The sequence below is a fragment of the Candoia aspera genome, chromosome 4 (genome assembly GCF_035149785.1).
Source record: "Candoia aspera isolate rCanAsp1 chromosome 4, rCanAsp1.hap2, whole genome shotgun sequence".
NCBI classification, from domain to species: domain Eukaryota; kingdom Metazoa; phylum Chordata; class Lepidosauria; order Squamata; family Boidae; genus Candoia; species Candoia aspera.
In genome coordinates, this window is record NC_086156.1 from 90,524,934 (window position 1) to 90,541,263 (window position 16,330).

General features: G+C 41.4%; 1 protein-coding gene across 1 annotated transcript; it reads right to left on the reverse strand.

The window, feature by feature from the left end:
• Nucleotides 1-12,758: 12,758 nt before the first annotated feature.
• LOC134497306 (olfactory receptor 5V1-like) lies at nt 12,759-13,685 on the reverse strand. Its single transcript, XM_063302974.1, has one exon. The coding sequence runs from the start codon at nt 13,683-13,685 to the stop codon at nt 12,759-12,761; it is 927 nt and encodes a 308-aa protein (XP_063159044.1).
• Nucleotides 13,686-16,330: the final 2,645 nt, after the last annotated feature.

A 16,330-nucleotide genomic window follows, 5' to 3' on the forward strand; every position in this document is an offset into this window, starting at 1 on the left:
GCAACTATGCCAAGCTGAGGCAACTGAGTTAGAGGACTTCGATGACTTTTTGTGGGCACTTAAAGAGCATTTCGAAGACCCCCTAGCTCAAGAAACGGCCAAAAATGAGCTGCGGAAACTTTACCAAGGGTCCCTCCCAGTTGCCAAATATGCGTTGGAGTTTAAAGCTTTGGCAGGAAAAGTGGAAGACTGGTCTGAGCCAACAATCATCGAATTGTTCAAGCAGGGGCTTGAACCCGAAATCCTTCGATGGGCTCTGGGTAGAGATGATCCTAAAACGCTATATGGGTGGATTCAGTTGGCGGGAAGCGCAGAAAATGCCCTACGAACCTATGCCCATACCAAAGAGCTTAGACAAACACGTCTCGCTAGAGGAGCGCGCACATCTGGACTTGCCAGCCGCCCTAAACCAAAAACCTGGGAAGAAGAGAGGGAGCAACGGTTCTCCAAGGGTCAGTGCCTCAGATGTGGGAAAGAAGGACATCGAGCCACTTCGTGCCCAAGACGCCGTCCAGAGGAACGACAGACGAAACCCACGGTAAAGACGCCTGCTCCTGCTCCACCACGAAAACTGAAGGCAGCCCTCGCGGAACTGGACCCCCCAGACCTTCCCTTCGGTGAAGAGGAGGAAGAGTTGCAATTCGAGCAGCCGGCGGGAAAAGCCTACCACCTGCCCTGAAGGGCGCCCTAGGGCAGGTGGAAGAAACCGGGCGTAACCATGATTCGGTGAGTGGAAACTTCCCCACACTGACTGTTAAAGTTAAACTAAGCTCAAAAACCAAAACGGTGGAAGTGTGGGCCATGCTAGACTCGGGTTGCTCCCGTTCCCTGATGCACCCTGATGTCGTAGCGGCTCTGGAACTGCCCACGTTCCCTTTGCCAAGACCCATGATTTTCACCCAATTGGATGGAACTATGGCGGGAGGGAAAGCAGTCAATCTTTCCACGGGACTGGTCGCCTTGCAGATGGGCTCCCATCAGGAAAAGCTGCCATTTGTGGTAGCTCCAGTGGGGGGTCCTCTGGTAATCTTGGGGATGCCTTGGTTTGTGAAGCAAAACCCTTTTATCAACTGGCTGCATAGAACTGTGACGTTTGCAGATGGATTTTACAAAGTACCCGAAAAGGACCTACTGGAGGACATGGAGGGTGGAGGGGTAGCGTATACCACTGTGCAAACGCTTCAACCTCTTGAGGGGCTACCCAATCAGTACCAAGATTTTGCTGAAGTATTTGGGGAAAAGGAAGCAGATCGCTTGCCACCCCACCGAAAAACGGACTGTGCCATTGAGTTTTTACCAAATGTAAAATTGCCTCACCCAAAAATATACCCCATGTCTCCCAAAGAGCTTACCACGCTAAGGGAGTTCATTGACAAAAATCTAGCTAGAGGTTTCATTGAGCCGGCAAATTCCCCGGTAGGAGCGCCTGTCCTATTCAGGCCAAAAAAGGATGGGTCATTAAGGCTTTGTACCGATTTCCGCGGGCTCAATGCGGTCTCAATATTAAATAAATATCCTTTGCCCCTGATCAAAGATATGTTATCACATCTGGCCAGAGGCAAAGTTTTTTCAAAACTGGATTTGAGAGAAGCCTACTTTCGCATTCGCATAAGGGAAGGGGATGAGTGGAAGACAGCGTTCAACTGTCCTCTTGGGGCTTTCCAATATAAAGTCTTACCATTCGGGTTATCTGGGGCACCTGGGGTTTTTATGCAACTAATCAATGAGGTCTTGCATGACCACCTATTTAAGGGGGTACTGGTATATTTGGATGATGTATTGATTTATACTGAAACCATGTCAGAACATATCCACCTGGTGCGTCAGGTACTGGCTAAATTGCAAAAAGCACAGCTGTATGCAAAACTGTCAAAATGTGCCTTTCATCAGTCGCAAATTGATTACCTAGGGTACCGGATTTCAGCTCAGGGCATTGAAATGGACCCTGCAAAAGTAGAAGCCATCGTGGCATGGGAACCTCCCCGTACCAGGAGACAATTACAGAGTTTCCTTGGATTCTCTAATTTCTATCGAACATTCGCCCAAAATTTTGCGGAAATCGCCCTCCCCCTTACTGAACTGTTAAAAACTAAAGGACAGGGGGATACGCGACGTTCAAAGAACCCAGGCGCGCTCCTTAAATGGACTCCCGCCTGTCAGCAAGCGTTTGAAGCGCTCAAACAAATCTTTACCACAGAACCGATTTTACAGCATCCAAACCCCTCTAAACCCTTCGTGGTACAAGTCGATGCTTCTGATTTTTCCATAGGAGCAATTCTATTACAAGCTGACCAATCTGGCGCTTTAAAACCCTGTGCCTACCTCTCTCGCAAATTCACGGAAACAGAGAGAAGATGGCATGTTTGGGAGAAGGAGGCTTTTGCTGTAAAGACAGCGTTAGAGACATGGCGACACCTATTGGAAGGCACTTCAAACCCTTTTGAAGTCTGGACTGACCATAAAAATCTGGAAGCTTTAAGCACCAGTCGGAAACTCAGTCCCAAACAGCTGCGCTGGGCTGAGTTTTTCAACCGCTTTGACTTCACCCTTAAATTTATACCAGGCAAGAAAAATTTCTTAGCTGATGCACTCTCGCGCAGACCCCAAGATGCTGGCCCAGGGCCAACGGTCCAAGGCACCGTCTGGACCGACAAACAATTAGGTTTGGCAGCGGTGACTCGCAGCCAGACCCGAGCGCAATCAACTCCGCCTCCAGCCGCTCCGCCTTCCAGCCGCCCGCCTCCCTTGTCAATTACCTCCGATTTGCAACAACAGTTGCTCTCCCACCTTAAAACAGATACTTGGTTGCAAACCAATAGACACATGTTAACTTTCACCGATGATCTTGCCTGGCGCAACGATCGTCTCTATGTACCCGAACCAATGCGAAAAACCATACTCCAGCGCTGCCACGATGACAAGCTAGCTGGACATTTCGGCTACGTGAAAACTTTGCACCTCATTCGCCGCCAATTCTGGTGGCCAACTTTACTCAAAGACTTAAAGGAATATGTCACTACGTGCCCTGTATGTGCGGCGATAAAGCGCAAACCGGGCAAGCCCCAGGGTCTCCTTCAACCCGTGGCCACTCCATCTGTCCCTTGGCAGGATATCTCCATGGATTTTATCGTTGATCTACCCCCTAGTCAACGAAAAACTGTCATTTGGGTCGTCAAAGACTTTTTCTCCAAACAAGCCCACTTTATCCCATGCGCTTCTATCCCCACCGCACAACAGCTGGCACGCCTCTTCCTCATCCACGTGTACCGCCTCCACGGTATCCCCGCCCGTTTGGTGAGTGACAGAGGCACACAATTTACGTCACAATTTTGGCGGGCATTTTTGAAACTTTTGGGTACGAAACAATCACTTTCTACCGCCTGGCATCCGGAAACGGACGGATCTACAGAGGCGGTTAATTCTACATTGGAACAATACCTCAGAGCTTTTGTTAACTACCAGCAAGACAACTGGGTCGATCTACTCCCATTTGCTGAGGTCGCTTACAACAATTCCATTCATCAAACCACTGGTCAAGTTCCCTTTAAAACAGTTTTTGGACGTGAATTTGTTCCGATTCCTGAACTTCCTCATCCTCACCCGCTCCCAGCCACCCTCGCTGGCTGGGCAGACTCTCTCAAAGACTCATGGTCTAATATTCTACTCGCTCTCCACCATGCCCAAGCTACTTATAAACGCCATGCCGATGCAAAGCGTTCCCCAGAACCATCCTTTGCGGTCGGAGATCAAGTCTACTTATCAACTAAGTTTATCAAGTCCCCGCAACCCTCAAAAAAAACTTGGTCCTAAATTTGTTGGTCCTTTTTCAATTGTTGCTCAGATCAACCCTGTTACGTTTAAACTTGATTTACCTCACAACCTTAAACGTTTACATCCTGTTTTCCATTGTAGCTTACTCAAACCCTGCCTGTCGTCGGACCGTTGGCATCCACAACCCACTCCTCCACCTCCCCTCATGATTGACAACCAGCAACACTTCGAGGTGACATCTATCCTCGATTCCAGACGCCTGCGCTCCGCTCTACAATACCTCGTCCGCTGGAAACATTTCCCTCATCCTGAATGGGTTGCTGCTCCAGACGTGCATTCTCCTCGTCTCGTAGCCCAATTTCACTCTGCCTATCCTGACAAACCGGCTCCCTAATTTTTTTGGGGGGGGCAATATGTCATGTTCTCATTCTAATGTCTGGTTAACATTGTAACGTTTCACATGTCATTCTCTGTTCCGTATCCCTTCACCCGGGGTTTTTCCATTCTTTCGCCCTCCCTTGTTTTGAGGGCTTGGAATGTATGTTTGGGTTTGCGCTCCTGTTCAAGGTTACTTTCCCAGGCGCGTCTAACGGCTTTCAGCACCTGGGAGGGGGAGCGTCCTGACGGGCGACGGGGCGGGACCGGCCCACAAGCACGGCTTTTAAGTTTGTATTTGGCGCGCTTTTGCTCATTCTCAGCTTTCTCTGTATTTGCATACTATTCCTTTAATAAATCAGTTATCTTTAAGCCCGAGCTTGTGAGACTGAGTATTTGGGTTTAGGCAATCGTTACACTATCAATATGGATAGTATCAGTCACTTTTGGCAAATCTTGGCCAGTATATACCACAAGAACAAGCAAAACCAACTTTCATCAGATCATGGCCATCCTATTCTTTGATGGAATCTTTAACAGAGAAATGTCCTTGCAAGCCAAACTGGCATTGTCTGCATTCCACTAACTTGTACCTGCATGCAGAGTATTCCTACACACTCAGAATGTTCTCATAGTATTGTTAATTTGGACCAATGTAGTTCTGATATCTCTTTTCAATTCTTGTAGGCATTTAAATAGAATTTGAAATTTAAATTTGAATTATACAAGAGTGTTTCTTAGCACCTTAGTAAACTTATTGTTTGTTTCACATGCCATTAATGTTTCTAAAGCAGTTGAAGCTTCCAAGGCAATAATCCACTTCAAACAGGAACTGAGGAATTTGCAAAATTAATATTAATTATCAGATGAACTTTGAAATAATAAGTTGATCCTGTTTGTGTGAACAGTGGAAGGTTCCTGTAAAAATGTAAAATTTATTTTGATCTTAAAATAAAGTTAATATAACAACCCCCCCCCCTAAAAAAAAAAAAACAATACTGTGGACTGTGGACATCTCAGAAATTATTTAATAAGGGTTAGAGTATCCTTTGCTGCTGAAGGTAAATTTTAGAAATGGGAACATCAACTCATAATATGGACAGATCCTACTATTGTTACATTTAGGGCTTAAATCCATAGAATAATTAACATGACTTTGAACCCAATATTTCAGGTTAAGGATGAATGCATTTGGAAACTAACAAGGCATCAAGAACTGGGGTCTTACATTGAGGAACAACTCTTGATTATCTTGCAGCAATGGATTATGTAATCTATCAATCAATGACGATGCTGTTGATGATGATAGAGTTGACAAAGGCAAGGAATATGATTTATATCAATTTGGTCTGCTCATTTTTTGAAGATAGGTCTAGGACTTTCTTTTTTGGTTGTATTAATTGTTAAGTGTGTGTGTGTGTGTGTGTACATCCAAGAAAAGTAGTATTGCCTCTATGGAATCCTTATTGGGAGGCAGACTATCATAATCATCATCACATTTATTACAGCCCTAAGGCCAGACACAATACAAATATATAATAATAAGAACCTTTGTTGTTTATTCATTCAGTCACTTCCAACTCTTTGTGACTTCATGGACCAGCTCATGCCAGAGCTTCCTGTAGGTCGTCAACACCCTCAGCTCCCCCAGGGATGAGTCCGTCACCTCTAGAATATCATCCACCTTGCCCTTGGTCGGCCCCTCTTCCCTTTGCACTCCACTCTCCCTAGCATCAGCATCTTCTCCAGGGTGTCCTGTCTTCTCATTATGTGGCCACAGTATTTCAGTGTTGCCTTTAATATCATTCCCTCAAGTGAGCACTCTGGCTTTATTTCCTGGAGGATGGACTGGTTTGATCTTCTTGTAGTCCAAGGCACTCTCAGAATTTTCCTCCAACACCACAGTTCAAAAGCATCTATCTTCCTTCTCTCAGCCTTCCTTATGGTCCAGCTCTCGAAGCCATATGCTCCTACTGGGAATACCATTGCTTTGACTATGTGGATATTTGTTGTCAGCGTGATGTCTCTGCTCTTAACTATTTTATTGAGATTTGTCATTGCTCTTCTCCCAAGGACTAAATGTCTTCTGATTTCCTGACTGCAGTCAGCATCTGCAGTAATCTTCGCACCTAGAATTACGAAGTCTTTCACTGCCTGTATGTTTTCTCCCTCTATTTGCCAGTTATCAATCAAGCTGGTTGCCATAATCTTGGTTTTTTGGAGGTTTAGCTGCAAGCCAGCTTTTGCACTTCCTTCTTTCACCTTCATCATAAGGCTCCTCAGTTCCTCTTCACTTTCAGCCATCAAAGTGGTATCATCTGCATATCTGGGATCGTTAATGTTTCTTCCAGCAATTTTAACTCCAGCCTTGGATTCCTCAAGCCCAGCTTGTCACATGATGAGTTCTGCATACAAGTTGAATAGGTAGGGTGAGAGTATACAGCCCTGCCGTACTCCTTTCCCAATCTTAAACCAGTCCGTTGTTCCGTGGGCTGTTCTTACTGTTGCTACTTGGTCGTTATACAGATTCTTCAGAAGGCATACAAGATGACTTGGTATCCCCATACTGCTAAGAACTTGCCACAATTTGTTATGGTCCACACAGTCAAAGGCTTTAGAATAGTCAATAAAACAGAAATAGATGTTTTTCTGAAACTCCCTGGCTTTTTCTATGATCCAGCGGATACAGGCAATTTGGTCCCTAGTTTCTCTGCCTTTTCTAAACCCAGCTTGTGCATCTGGCAATTCTTACTCCATGTGAAATGGGTCCCATTGTTCGATAGTTTGAACAATCTTTAGTGTTTCCCTTTTTTGGTATGGGAATATAAGTTGATTTTTTCCAGTCTGATGGCCATTCTTGTGTTTTCTAAATTTGCTGGCATATAGGATGCATTACCTTGACAGCATCATCTTGCAAGATTTTGAACAATTCAGCTGGGATGTCATTGTCTCCTGCTGCCTTGTTATTAGCAATGCTTCTCAAGGCCCATTCAACATCACTCTTCAGGATGTCTGGCTCTAGCTCACTGACCATACCGTCAAAGCTATCCCCGATATTGTTATCCTTCCTATACTGATCTTCCATATATTCTTGTCACCTTTTCTTGATCTCTTGTTCTTCTGTTAATTCCTTGCCATCTTTGTTTTTGATCATACACATTTTGGCCTGGAATTTACCTCCGATGGTTCTAATTTTCTGGAAGAGGTCTCTTGTCCTTCCTATTCTATTGTCTTCTTCCACTTCCACGCATTGCTTGTTTAAAAATAATTCCTTATCTCTTCTGGCTAACCTCTGGAATTTTGCATTTAATTGGGCATATCTCCCCCTATCACTGTTGCCCTTTGCTTTCTTTCTTTCTTGGGCTACTTCTAGTGTCTCAGCAGAGAGCCATTTTGCCTTCTTGGTGTTCTCTTTCTTTGGGATGTATTTTGTTGCCTCATCTTGAACAATGTTGCGAACTTCTGTCCAGAGTTCTTCTGGGACCCTATCTACTAAGTCCAGTCCCTTAAATCGATTATTTACCTCCACTGCATATTCCTGAGGGATATTAGTGAGCTCATATCTAGCTCATCTGTGGGTCTTCCCTAATCTCTTTAGTCTGATTCTAAATTGTGCAAGAAGAAGTTCGTGATCTGAACTACAGTCAGCTCCAGGTCTTGTTTTTACTGACTGTATAGATGACCGCCACCTTTGGCTGCAAAGGATGTAGTCAATCTGATTTCGGTGTTGTCCATCTGGTGAAGTCCATGTATAAAGCCGTCTCTTAGGTTGTTGGAAGAGAGTGTTTGTTATGCAGAGTGAATTGTCTTGGCAAAATTCTATCAGCCTATGTCCTGCTTCATTTTGTTCTCCCAGGCCATGCTTACCTGTAATTCCAGGTGTCATTTGACTGCCCTCCTTAGCATTCCAGTCTCCTGTGATGAAAATAACATCACTTTTGGCCTGTTGTCCAGTAGGTGCTGCAGATCCTCATATAACCGCTCTACTTCAGCTTCTTCAGCATCTGTGTTTGGGGCATATATTTGGATCACTCTGATGTTAGATGGCTTGCCCTGAATTCGAATTGAGATCATTCTATCATTTTTTTGAATTGTGTCCGAGCACTACTTTAGCCAGTTTACTATTAATTATGAATGCTACTCCATTTCTTCTGTGGTCCTCTTGTCCACAGTAGTTGATCTCATGGTCCTTTGATGTGAAGTGGCACATTCCAGTCCATTTCAGTTTACTGACACCCAAAATGACTATCTTCAATCTTGACATCTCACCAAAGACCACATCCAATTTGCCCTGGCTCATTCCAGGTTCCAATGGTATGTTGATACTTAGAACATCAGATTCGCCGTTCACCACCAGCACCGTTGGCCGCTAGCCATCCTTTCGGCTTTGAGCTAGCTGCGTCATCACGTTTGGGGCTAGTTGAACTCATCCTCTGTTCCTCCCCAGTACCATTTTGACCATCTTCCGAGCTTGGATTCCCATCTTCCGATGGTATACCGACATATCTCTGGTTGTACTGATCCATTTAGTTTTCATGGCAAGAATACTGGGGTGGGTTTCCATTACCTTCCCCAGGGATTGCATTTAGTCTGACCTCTCTGTCATGCCTTCCCATCTTGGGTGGCCCTACATGGTTTAGCTCATGGCATCATTGAGGTGCTCAAGCCCCAGCACCACAACAAGGTAATGATCCTTTGCTGAAGAATAACAATCTTACATTAATACATATATGTATATAAAAACAAAAACAGTCAATATCCTACAATCCATAATTAAGAATAAAAATACTAAATAAATTGGTATAAAATACTATGTTAAAAATTTCAAAATCTAAGTTATGGTGTGGCATATTGTGCAGATGGTAGCACAAAACTGGGCAACCTAGGAGGATATTTTCAGGTCCTTATCCGAAAAAAGTAGCATAAAGTGGAAGTTGCCCTCCCTGCCTTAAAATTTCTTCAGTAACGGATATATAAGGCTCTGTCTAGAATCCTTATATAGGGAACAAGTGTGGGAGGCAGACTAGCTCCTGTTGTGTAACAACCCATTGGATTTGCAAACTATTTCAAACTGAAAAGTGAACTTTCTTTGTGTTGATCTCACCAAGTATGATCTGTAAAATTCCCTTCTGGGAATGTTCAGGGTCTTGCTAGGAGGTTGTGTCATAGAAAAATGTCAAGCTTCCCAATCTCAGAATAGAAGACATGTCTTCACATGTATGTTACAACTGACCCAACAGTACATGAGAGGACAAGAGCCTTGTTTCTGCTTGTTAAAGAACAACCAGAGTTTTGCGCTGCTTGCAATGTACCATCTCCAGATTTCAAGTAACTGTCTTTAGATACTGGGTGAGTGGCCAACAGCTAATGAAAGGTATACTCTGTGTGAGGTTGTACCAGGTCTAGTAAATTCTGACTTTATCAAATTATATCAGCAGAATTGTGAAAGCTGTACAAAAATAAGACAAGAAAATCAAAACATCTGTCCCTCCATTTCTCCATGTCCACAGTGTGATGCAAGAGGAAGATTGGGAAAAGCTGCCTTTAATTTTGAGAGTGTGCAAATTCACTTGAGTATATAAAGAATGAAAGAAGAAAGGCTATGAAATAAATATAATTTAATTTTTATCGTTTTGATCGCTCCCCCAATCCTTTTCCCAACCTTTCTGTGTGTTTTTTCAGATTTCCCTACAATTTTTAAATGCAGCTGCTTTGTCAAAAAAATCCTGCACTATAACCTACAGTAATAGATACGACACAGTGATCTGGGAGCTCTATTCAGTGCTGGCTCATCAAACCATTAACCATTAATTAATCTTGAATTCCTCTTCAAGTGGCAAACAACGATATATGAATCTCCAATACATAATTAGATAGTTAGCAAAGGTTAAGGAAAGAGGTTGCTAAGGAAGAAATCCATGGGGTTTCTGAACCTTTGATCAAGCATGACTATAACGATGATGAAAATATTCCATAGCACAATGATTAAGTACCCTCCAAGAACTAATGCAGTACATGGATGTCCTCCAAAGCTGAAAAGCTTAGATGAATGAAGTCAATTAACTCAGTCTGGTTTTCCCAATCTATGTCCGAACTATAAATATGATACCATAACAATGTAGTAAATGACTAATATTTGCTATAACATACAAAGGACATTAACAGGGATTGAGGAATTGTGATACTCAGTCAACAATGTAAGTTTGAACCATATTTCTACAATAACTAAATATGTTTTATTTCCTTTTTCATGAACAAAAATTGCAGAATTCTGCACTTAAATACTTTTCTTGCTCAAACAAATTCCTTCCTTAAGCAGCTTTTTAAAAACATACTACTTTTTTACATATTATAGAAATCTGTATGCTCCTCGTATCTTTTGGGAATTTGCCTCAAGGTAATGGCAATTATTCATAAACAAATAATACATGAGTAAAGCATGACATTTCTACTGCAAGGTCCCCATTAGGCACTGATCTCTGTACTATCTATGGCTAAATATATCAAGAGAAGATCCAACTTTTGCTTTTTGTTCTCTATACTTCTAGATATGGGATATTTCCTCTAACTGCCTCACCCAAATGATTCACTATAGGAATGGTTCCCAAATAAAAGTTATAACTTCTGTGTAGTGTGGTCCATTGGGTTATGAGTGAAGTGTGGAGCACTCTTATTTGCTGCTTATATGAAAGACTGAAGAGCAACAGCAAGGATAGTGTTTTTCTTCACAGCTTTCTTATTTCCAGCCTTTTGAGAAGCCTGTTAGAAAATATATCCAGGTTCTAAATTTTTCACACAAACAAGCAGAATTGCTGCCAAGTTGGCAATGTAGCATGGGTGTGTGTGCATATACACAAAATGTAGAGTGTAATTTTGGCTGTGCATATTTTTTATTGCTGGGCTTAACATGCTGATTCTCAACTGACAACTCCCAGAAAGTTTAATCTGCCCTCCCCCAATAAGTCAAAGTTTTTATTGTTGTTATTTTTTTTCAAATCTAATTATAAAGCCTGGATAAACAATAATTAAGCCAGACTTTTCCACTTGGGCTCAAGTGGAGTGTGGAGTCTTAAAAGCATAAGAAGGAAATAAATACAATCAGGTACAAGATCATTCTTGTAACCATCCAATATGCAAAGAAAAATGAACCAAGTATCAAAACATTCCTCTTTTCAGAGGGACAAATAATACAATTCTGTATTAGTTTTACGTCTATCTTATGGTCCACAGGCTATGAAATAACTGAAATTGCATGAGTGAAAAACCAGAAAACACCATCACCACAAAAGGATGGAGGGGGAAGGGATGGAGCTGGGGGCGGGGGGATTGGTGGGGAGAGATACTGTGCTTGGGATACAAACTATTACATCTCCTTGGCCATACTGACAGCAGGGATAATCTTATTCTCTTTGTAAATAATTACAGAATAAACTATTTAAGAAAGTTCCATGAGAAATGTTTTCAAAATGATTCCTTATGAATCAAACCACTAAATTAAAATATGTTCCATGACCATCTTGCTTTTTGATATTCATTGAGGTACTATGTAAGACAGTACCCCATCCCTCTGATTTCTGATTATGTACTATCAAGTTGGTATGAACTCTCAGTGAACACATATATAGATTTTCTCCAGGACATTCTGCCCCCAGCCTGATCCTTCAGATCTTCCAATGCTATACCCCTCACTGCTATAATTGAGCCCATCCACCTTGCTGCTGGTTGTCCTCTTTTTCTGTTTCCTTCTACCTTTCCTATCATTATTGCCTTCTTAAGAGAGCTAAGTCTTCACCCAGTAGGGGACCCAGTTTATACATGTTGTCAGCTTCCAAATAACAGCACTTGGGCCACTGATTTAAATTTATTTCAGAAGAGAGGTAATTATCTGAAATTAGTAGTTGCCTTTTTATTAGGTATGCTTCACCTTACCTTGGAAATGAAATGCAATGCAATTAAATTAAATACCTAACACAGCAAGGTAGCAAACCTATCTGACTTTGCCTGAACTTGAAAAGCTAGTCAGGGGCTGATCCAGGTAGTACTTTGATAGAAGAACTATAGAATGGAAGCTAGCCAAATGCTAAAAAAAGAAAATAGAAGTTATTGCCATATGTCCATGTCATCCTCACAAGTAAAGCTTCACTTAAGGGAGTGAACAGCTTTTACATCCTTGTTGTCCTTTCCCTCTTCCCTCTTCTTTTTGATTGGAGGAATGGAGATAGAAGAAATAGTTAAGCTGGGTGCAAATTCTGCCTCAACATACTAAAACAGATTAAAATCTATCAGACATAATTTCCAAAAAAAAAATGGTCACACTATTCAAACATCTATTATTCATCTATTTTCTTTTATATCTGGTTCTCTAGACCATTTATTAAGTTCCACACTTTAAAAATAAGTACATAGGAAATTCCTTGCATTTTTTCCATATCATTACAAGATGATGAGTTCATATTATTACCCTTATAATACCTATAAAGTCCTTCCTAGCTTAAGATCACATTTTCTGAAAGAATGAAAGCCCCTTCCCCCCCTTTTTTCCCCTATATGTTCCTACTTGAATGCTACAATCATCCCCTGATATTCTGGTCAGGCTGTCTCTCACAGAATATTTAAATCTTTTCCATTATACTTCTCCAAGCTTTCTTTACATCCTTGTTACGCAAAGTATATATAATAGGATTTAGTAATGGAGTCAAGATGCTGTACATTAGCGGGATCAGCTTTGCATTAACAGAAGACTGGGAGGAGACAGGTCTCAGGTAGGTGAAAATGCAGCTGCCATAATAAAGTAGAACCACTGTAAGATGAGAGGAGCAGGTGGAAAAAGCTTTCCGTCTTCCTTCTGCAGAACGCATCTTCAAGACCGTGGAGATGATGGATGCATATGAGAGAAGGATGCAAAAAAGAGGTGTCCAAGCTATGAGTAATCCAACAGATAGCAAGAGCTTTTGGTTGAGGGAGATGTCTCCACAGGACAGCTTTAGAAGTGGAGGAATATCACAGTAGAATGCGTCTAAGCGATTGTCTCCACAAAAAGGTAACTGAAAGGCAAAATATGTATGTAGTGCAGAGTTAAGAAAACCTCCAACCCAGCAAGCTATAGTTAGTTGGAGGCAGACACATCTTCTCATAAGTAATGAATAGTGCAAAGGATTGCAGATAGCAACATAGCGATCCAAAGCCATTACTGCCAGAAGGAGGCATTCTGTCCCTACAAAGGAGAAGAAAAAGTATAGTTGGAGAACACAGGCTGTGAAAGAAATGCTGCTTCTGTCTTTGACAATGAGATCCAGCATCTGTGGAATTGTGGTGCTAGTGTAGCAGATGTCAAGGAAAGACAGGTTTCCCAGAAAAAAATACATGGGGGTTCTTAGCTTCTGATCCAAAATTGCTATGGTGATAATGAAGATATTCCACAGCATTGTGAATAAATAGATAGTCAAGAATGCACTGAAGAGCAAGGACTGCATCTCCTGCAGATTTTGAAACCCAAGGATGATGAACTCTGAAAGTTTAGTTTGGTTTTGTATTTCCATGCCTCAACACAAATATTCTCATGTTCTTGACCTGCTGTTGGATGTCTGCTACTGTGATGCTGAGTGGTTCCTGTTCTGGGAAAATGCTGTGGTCTGCTCTCAGGTCTTGCAGCCACATTGCACTGGTGTAATGTGTCTTCTCTTTCTCCCATATGCTCTTCCAGTATTGTTCAGTTTCTGCTGTTGGTGGTTCTGTTGTTACTGTGTTTGCTGCACTGCATTTGGGAATACACATTGGATGGTTCTTTGGAGAACAAGGCATTTATCTTCTTGGCCTCTGCTTCTCTGGTGTATCTCCTTATCCTGGTAGCCAGTGCAGTGAGCCTTTGTTTAGCAGTCCCTAGGGCTTCAGATGGAGTCAGGACCTTGTATTTTTTTCCGTAGCTGAGTCTTATCCTTAATCTCCACACCCTTTTGTAGTTCTACCAGCTGGCTAACTTCTCTCCAGGTTGCCCTGATCTTAGCCTCCAACCTCATTTTCCAGGGGGGGTGGGGTTTGTGCTGACAGCTGTTTTTCTTGATTGTGTAGCCAAGCATCTCCAGGATTACAATGACTGTAGCATATACTAGTTCATTGGTTTGAATTTTATGGTGGTAGTAGGGATTGTCATGAGGACTCTATTGGCGTCTTCTAGCATAATATCTGATGGTACTTCTCCACTGAGCTCTGGTTATCAGTCTTGAGGGTTGACTGTAGATAGTTTGTCCATGATCTTATGCCTCATATCAGCTGCTGTGCTCTGTAATGGAGGGGGTATGAGTGACATTCCAGCTTCAGGTGTAGGCTGCACCTCCAGCTGTTCTTCTGGGTCTTCTTGAATCTGGGATGTAATGTTTACTTGGTCTATCTCAAGTTTTGAAAGCAGCTTCCTTGATACATACACACACACACACAAACACACTCATTTGTAGTGTAGTGAGGATTTGTAGTGAGGAAAACTATTGTTAATTTGAAAGGATTATAATACAAAAACAGAGCAGAAAATAATGCTATAATCCTATACTACTCTAATCACTCATTTTGGAAGTCAACTATGAGGATATAAATAAATATATAAATAAACATATGGGTTCTTTTCATGTGAAGATTCTTTGGTAAGTGTCATCCTATGTCTGAGGAAGCAGTTACGTTTTTTTGATTTTGCCCTAAGGGCTCAGGTCCCACCCCTATCCTAATTTCACTCCAATACTAATATTTATTATTATTATTATTATTATTATTATTATTATTTATTTATGGCTAAAGATCCAAATAACATAATCTAAAAGTTTAGCATTAGATAAAACAGTTTAACAAATTTTAAACAATGGATAAATATTATATCGAGCATTTAAAACTAAAACTCATTAATGTGTTCACAGAGACCTTGTTTTTATAGCTATAATTTTAAAAAGTGCCTGCTGCTACTAAAAAATTAAGCTTTTTATCTGCAAGCCAAATGTTAACCTATTCAGAAATACCTCTTCCCGGCCTTGATTTTAAAATGGGCCAGATAATTTCCTGCCAAAAACTCTTGAAAAATTCACATTGCAATAAAATATGACCCACTGTTTCAAGGTCAATACCATTACAGGGTCAACCTATTGAGACATAGAAATCTCTTGAAATCTATTGTATAGCATATTTGATGGCAATACATTTAATCTGTTTTAAAACAAAAAACAAAAAACAAAAAAAACCCAACAGGCTATTCTATATTTACTTAAATGTAAACTACTAAGATGTACCATGGCCTGTAAAAGTATGTTTGTAATTTATTCCAAACATCAGAAGTGAACACAAAACTTTGGCTTTAACCATGAATTTCTATACTGAGTTATCCCATCAACTTTGTGTAATACAATAAAATGCTGATGTCAGACTCCTAGAAAACAAATAATTTGGATCAATACCAATCTGAACAATCTTTGGGTCACGTTTTTAAACCATGTAACTACATAAAAATCCTTTGGAATTTTGTATAGCAATCCTTCCTTGTTTTTTGAAAATGTATATTTGAAACCAAAGTTTAATAGTACTTAGTCCAGCTTTTGTGTTCAGAGGGCATTAACTGGTTTCCATGAGAAGAACAGAGTTTGGAACACAACTTGGAATATATTAAAAAAAATTTTAAATTTCACTTGCAATTGGGTTATGTCATTGTTAACAACTGTAATATGAACTGGAGCTCTAGATCAAATTTGAGATGCAAATTTTGCATTAAAAACTTGCATTGCTGCAGGGACAAATCTCCCCCCTCTTGAATAAAAATTTAAAGCAAAGCTATCATAGTTTTGTTTTTGCTTTCAAAAGTATTGCCCTGCAATGCTGTTGCCAGATGTAACGATTGCCTAATCCCAAATACTCAGTCTCACAAGCTCGGGCTTAAAGATAACTGATTTATTAAAGGAATAGTATGCAAATACAGAGAAAGCTGAGAATGAGCAAAAGCGCGCCAAATACAAACTTAAAAGCCTTGCTTGTGAGCAGGTCCCGCCCCGTCGCCCGTCAGGACGCTCCCCCTCCCAGGTGCTGGAAGCCGTTAGACGCGCCTGGGAAAGTAACCTTGAGCAGGAGCGCAAACCCAAACATGCATTCCAAGCCCTCAAAACAAGGGAGGGCGAAAGAATGTAAAAACCCCGGGTGAAAGAACACGGAACAGAGA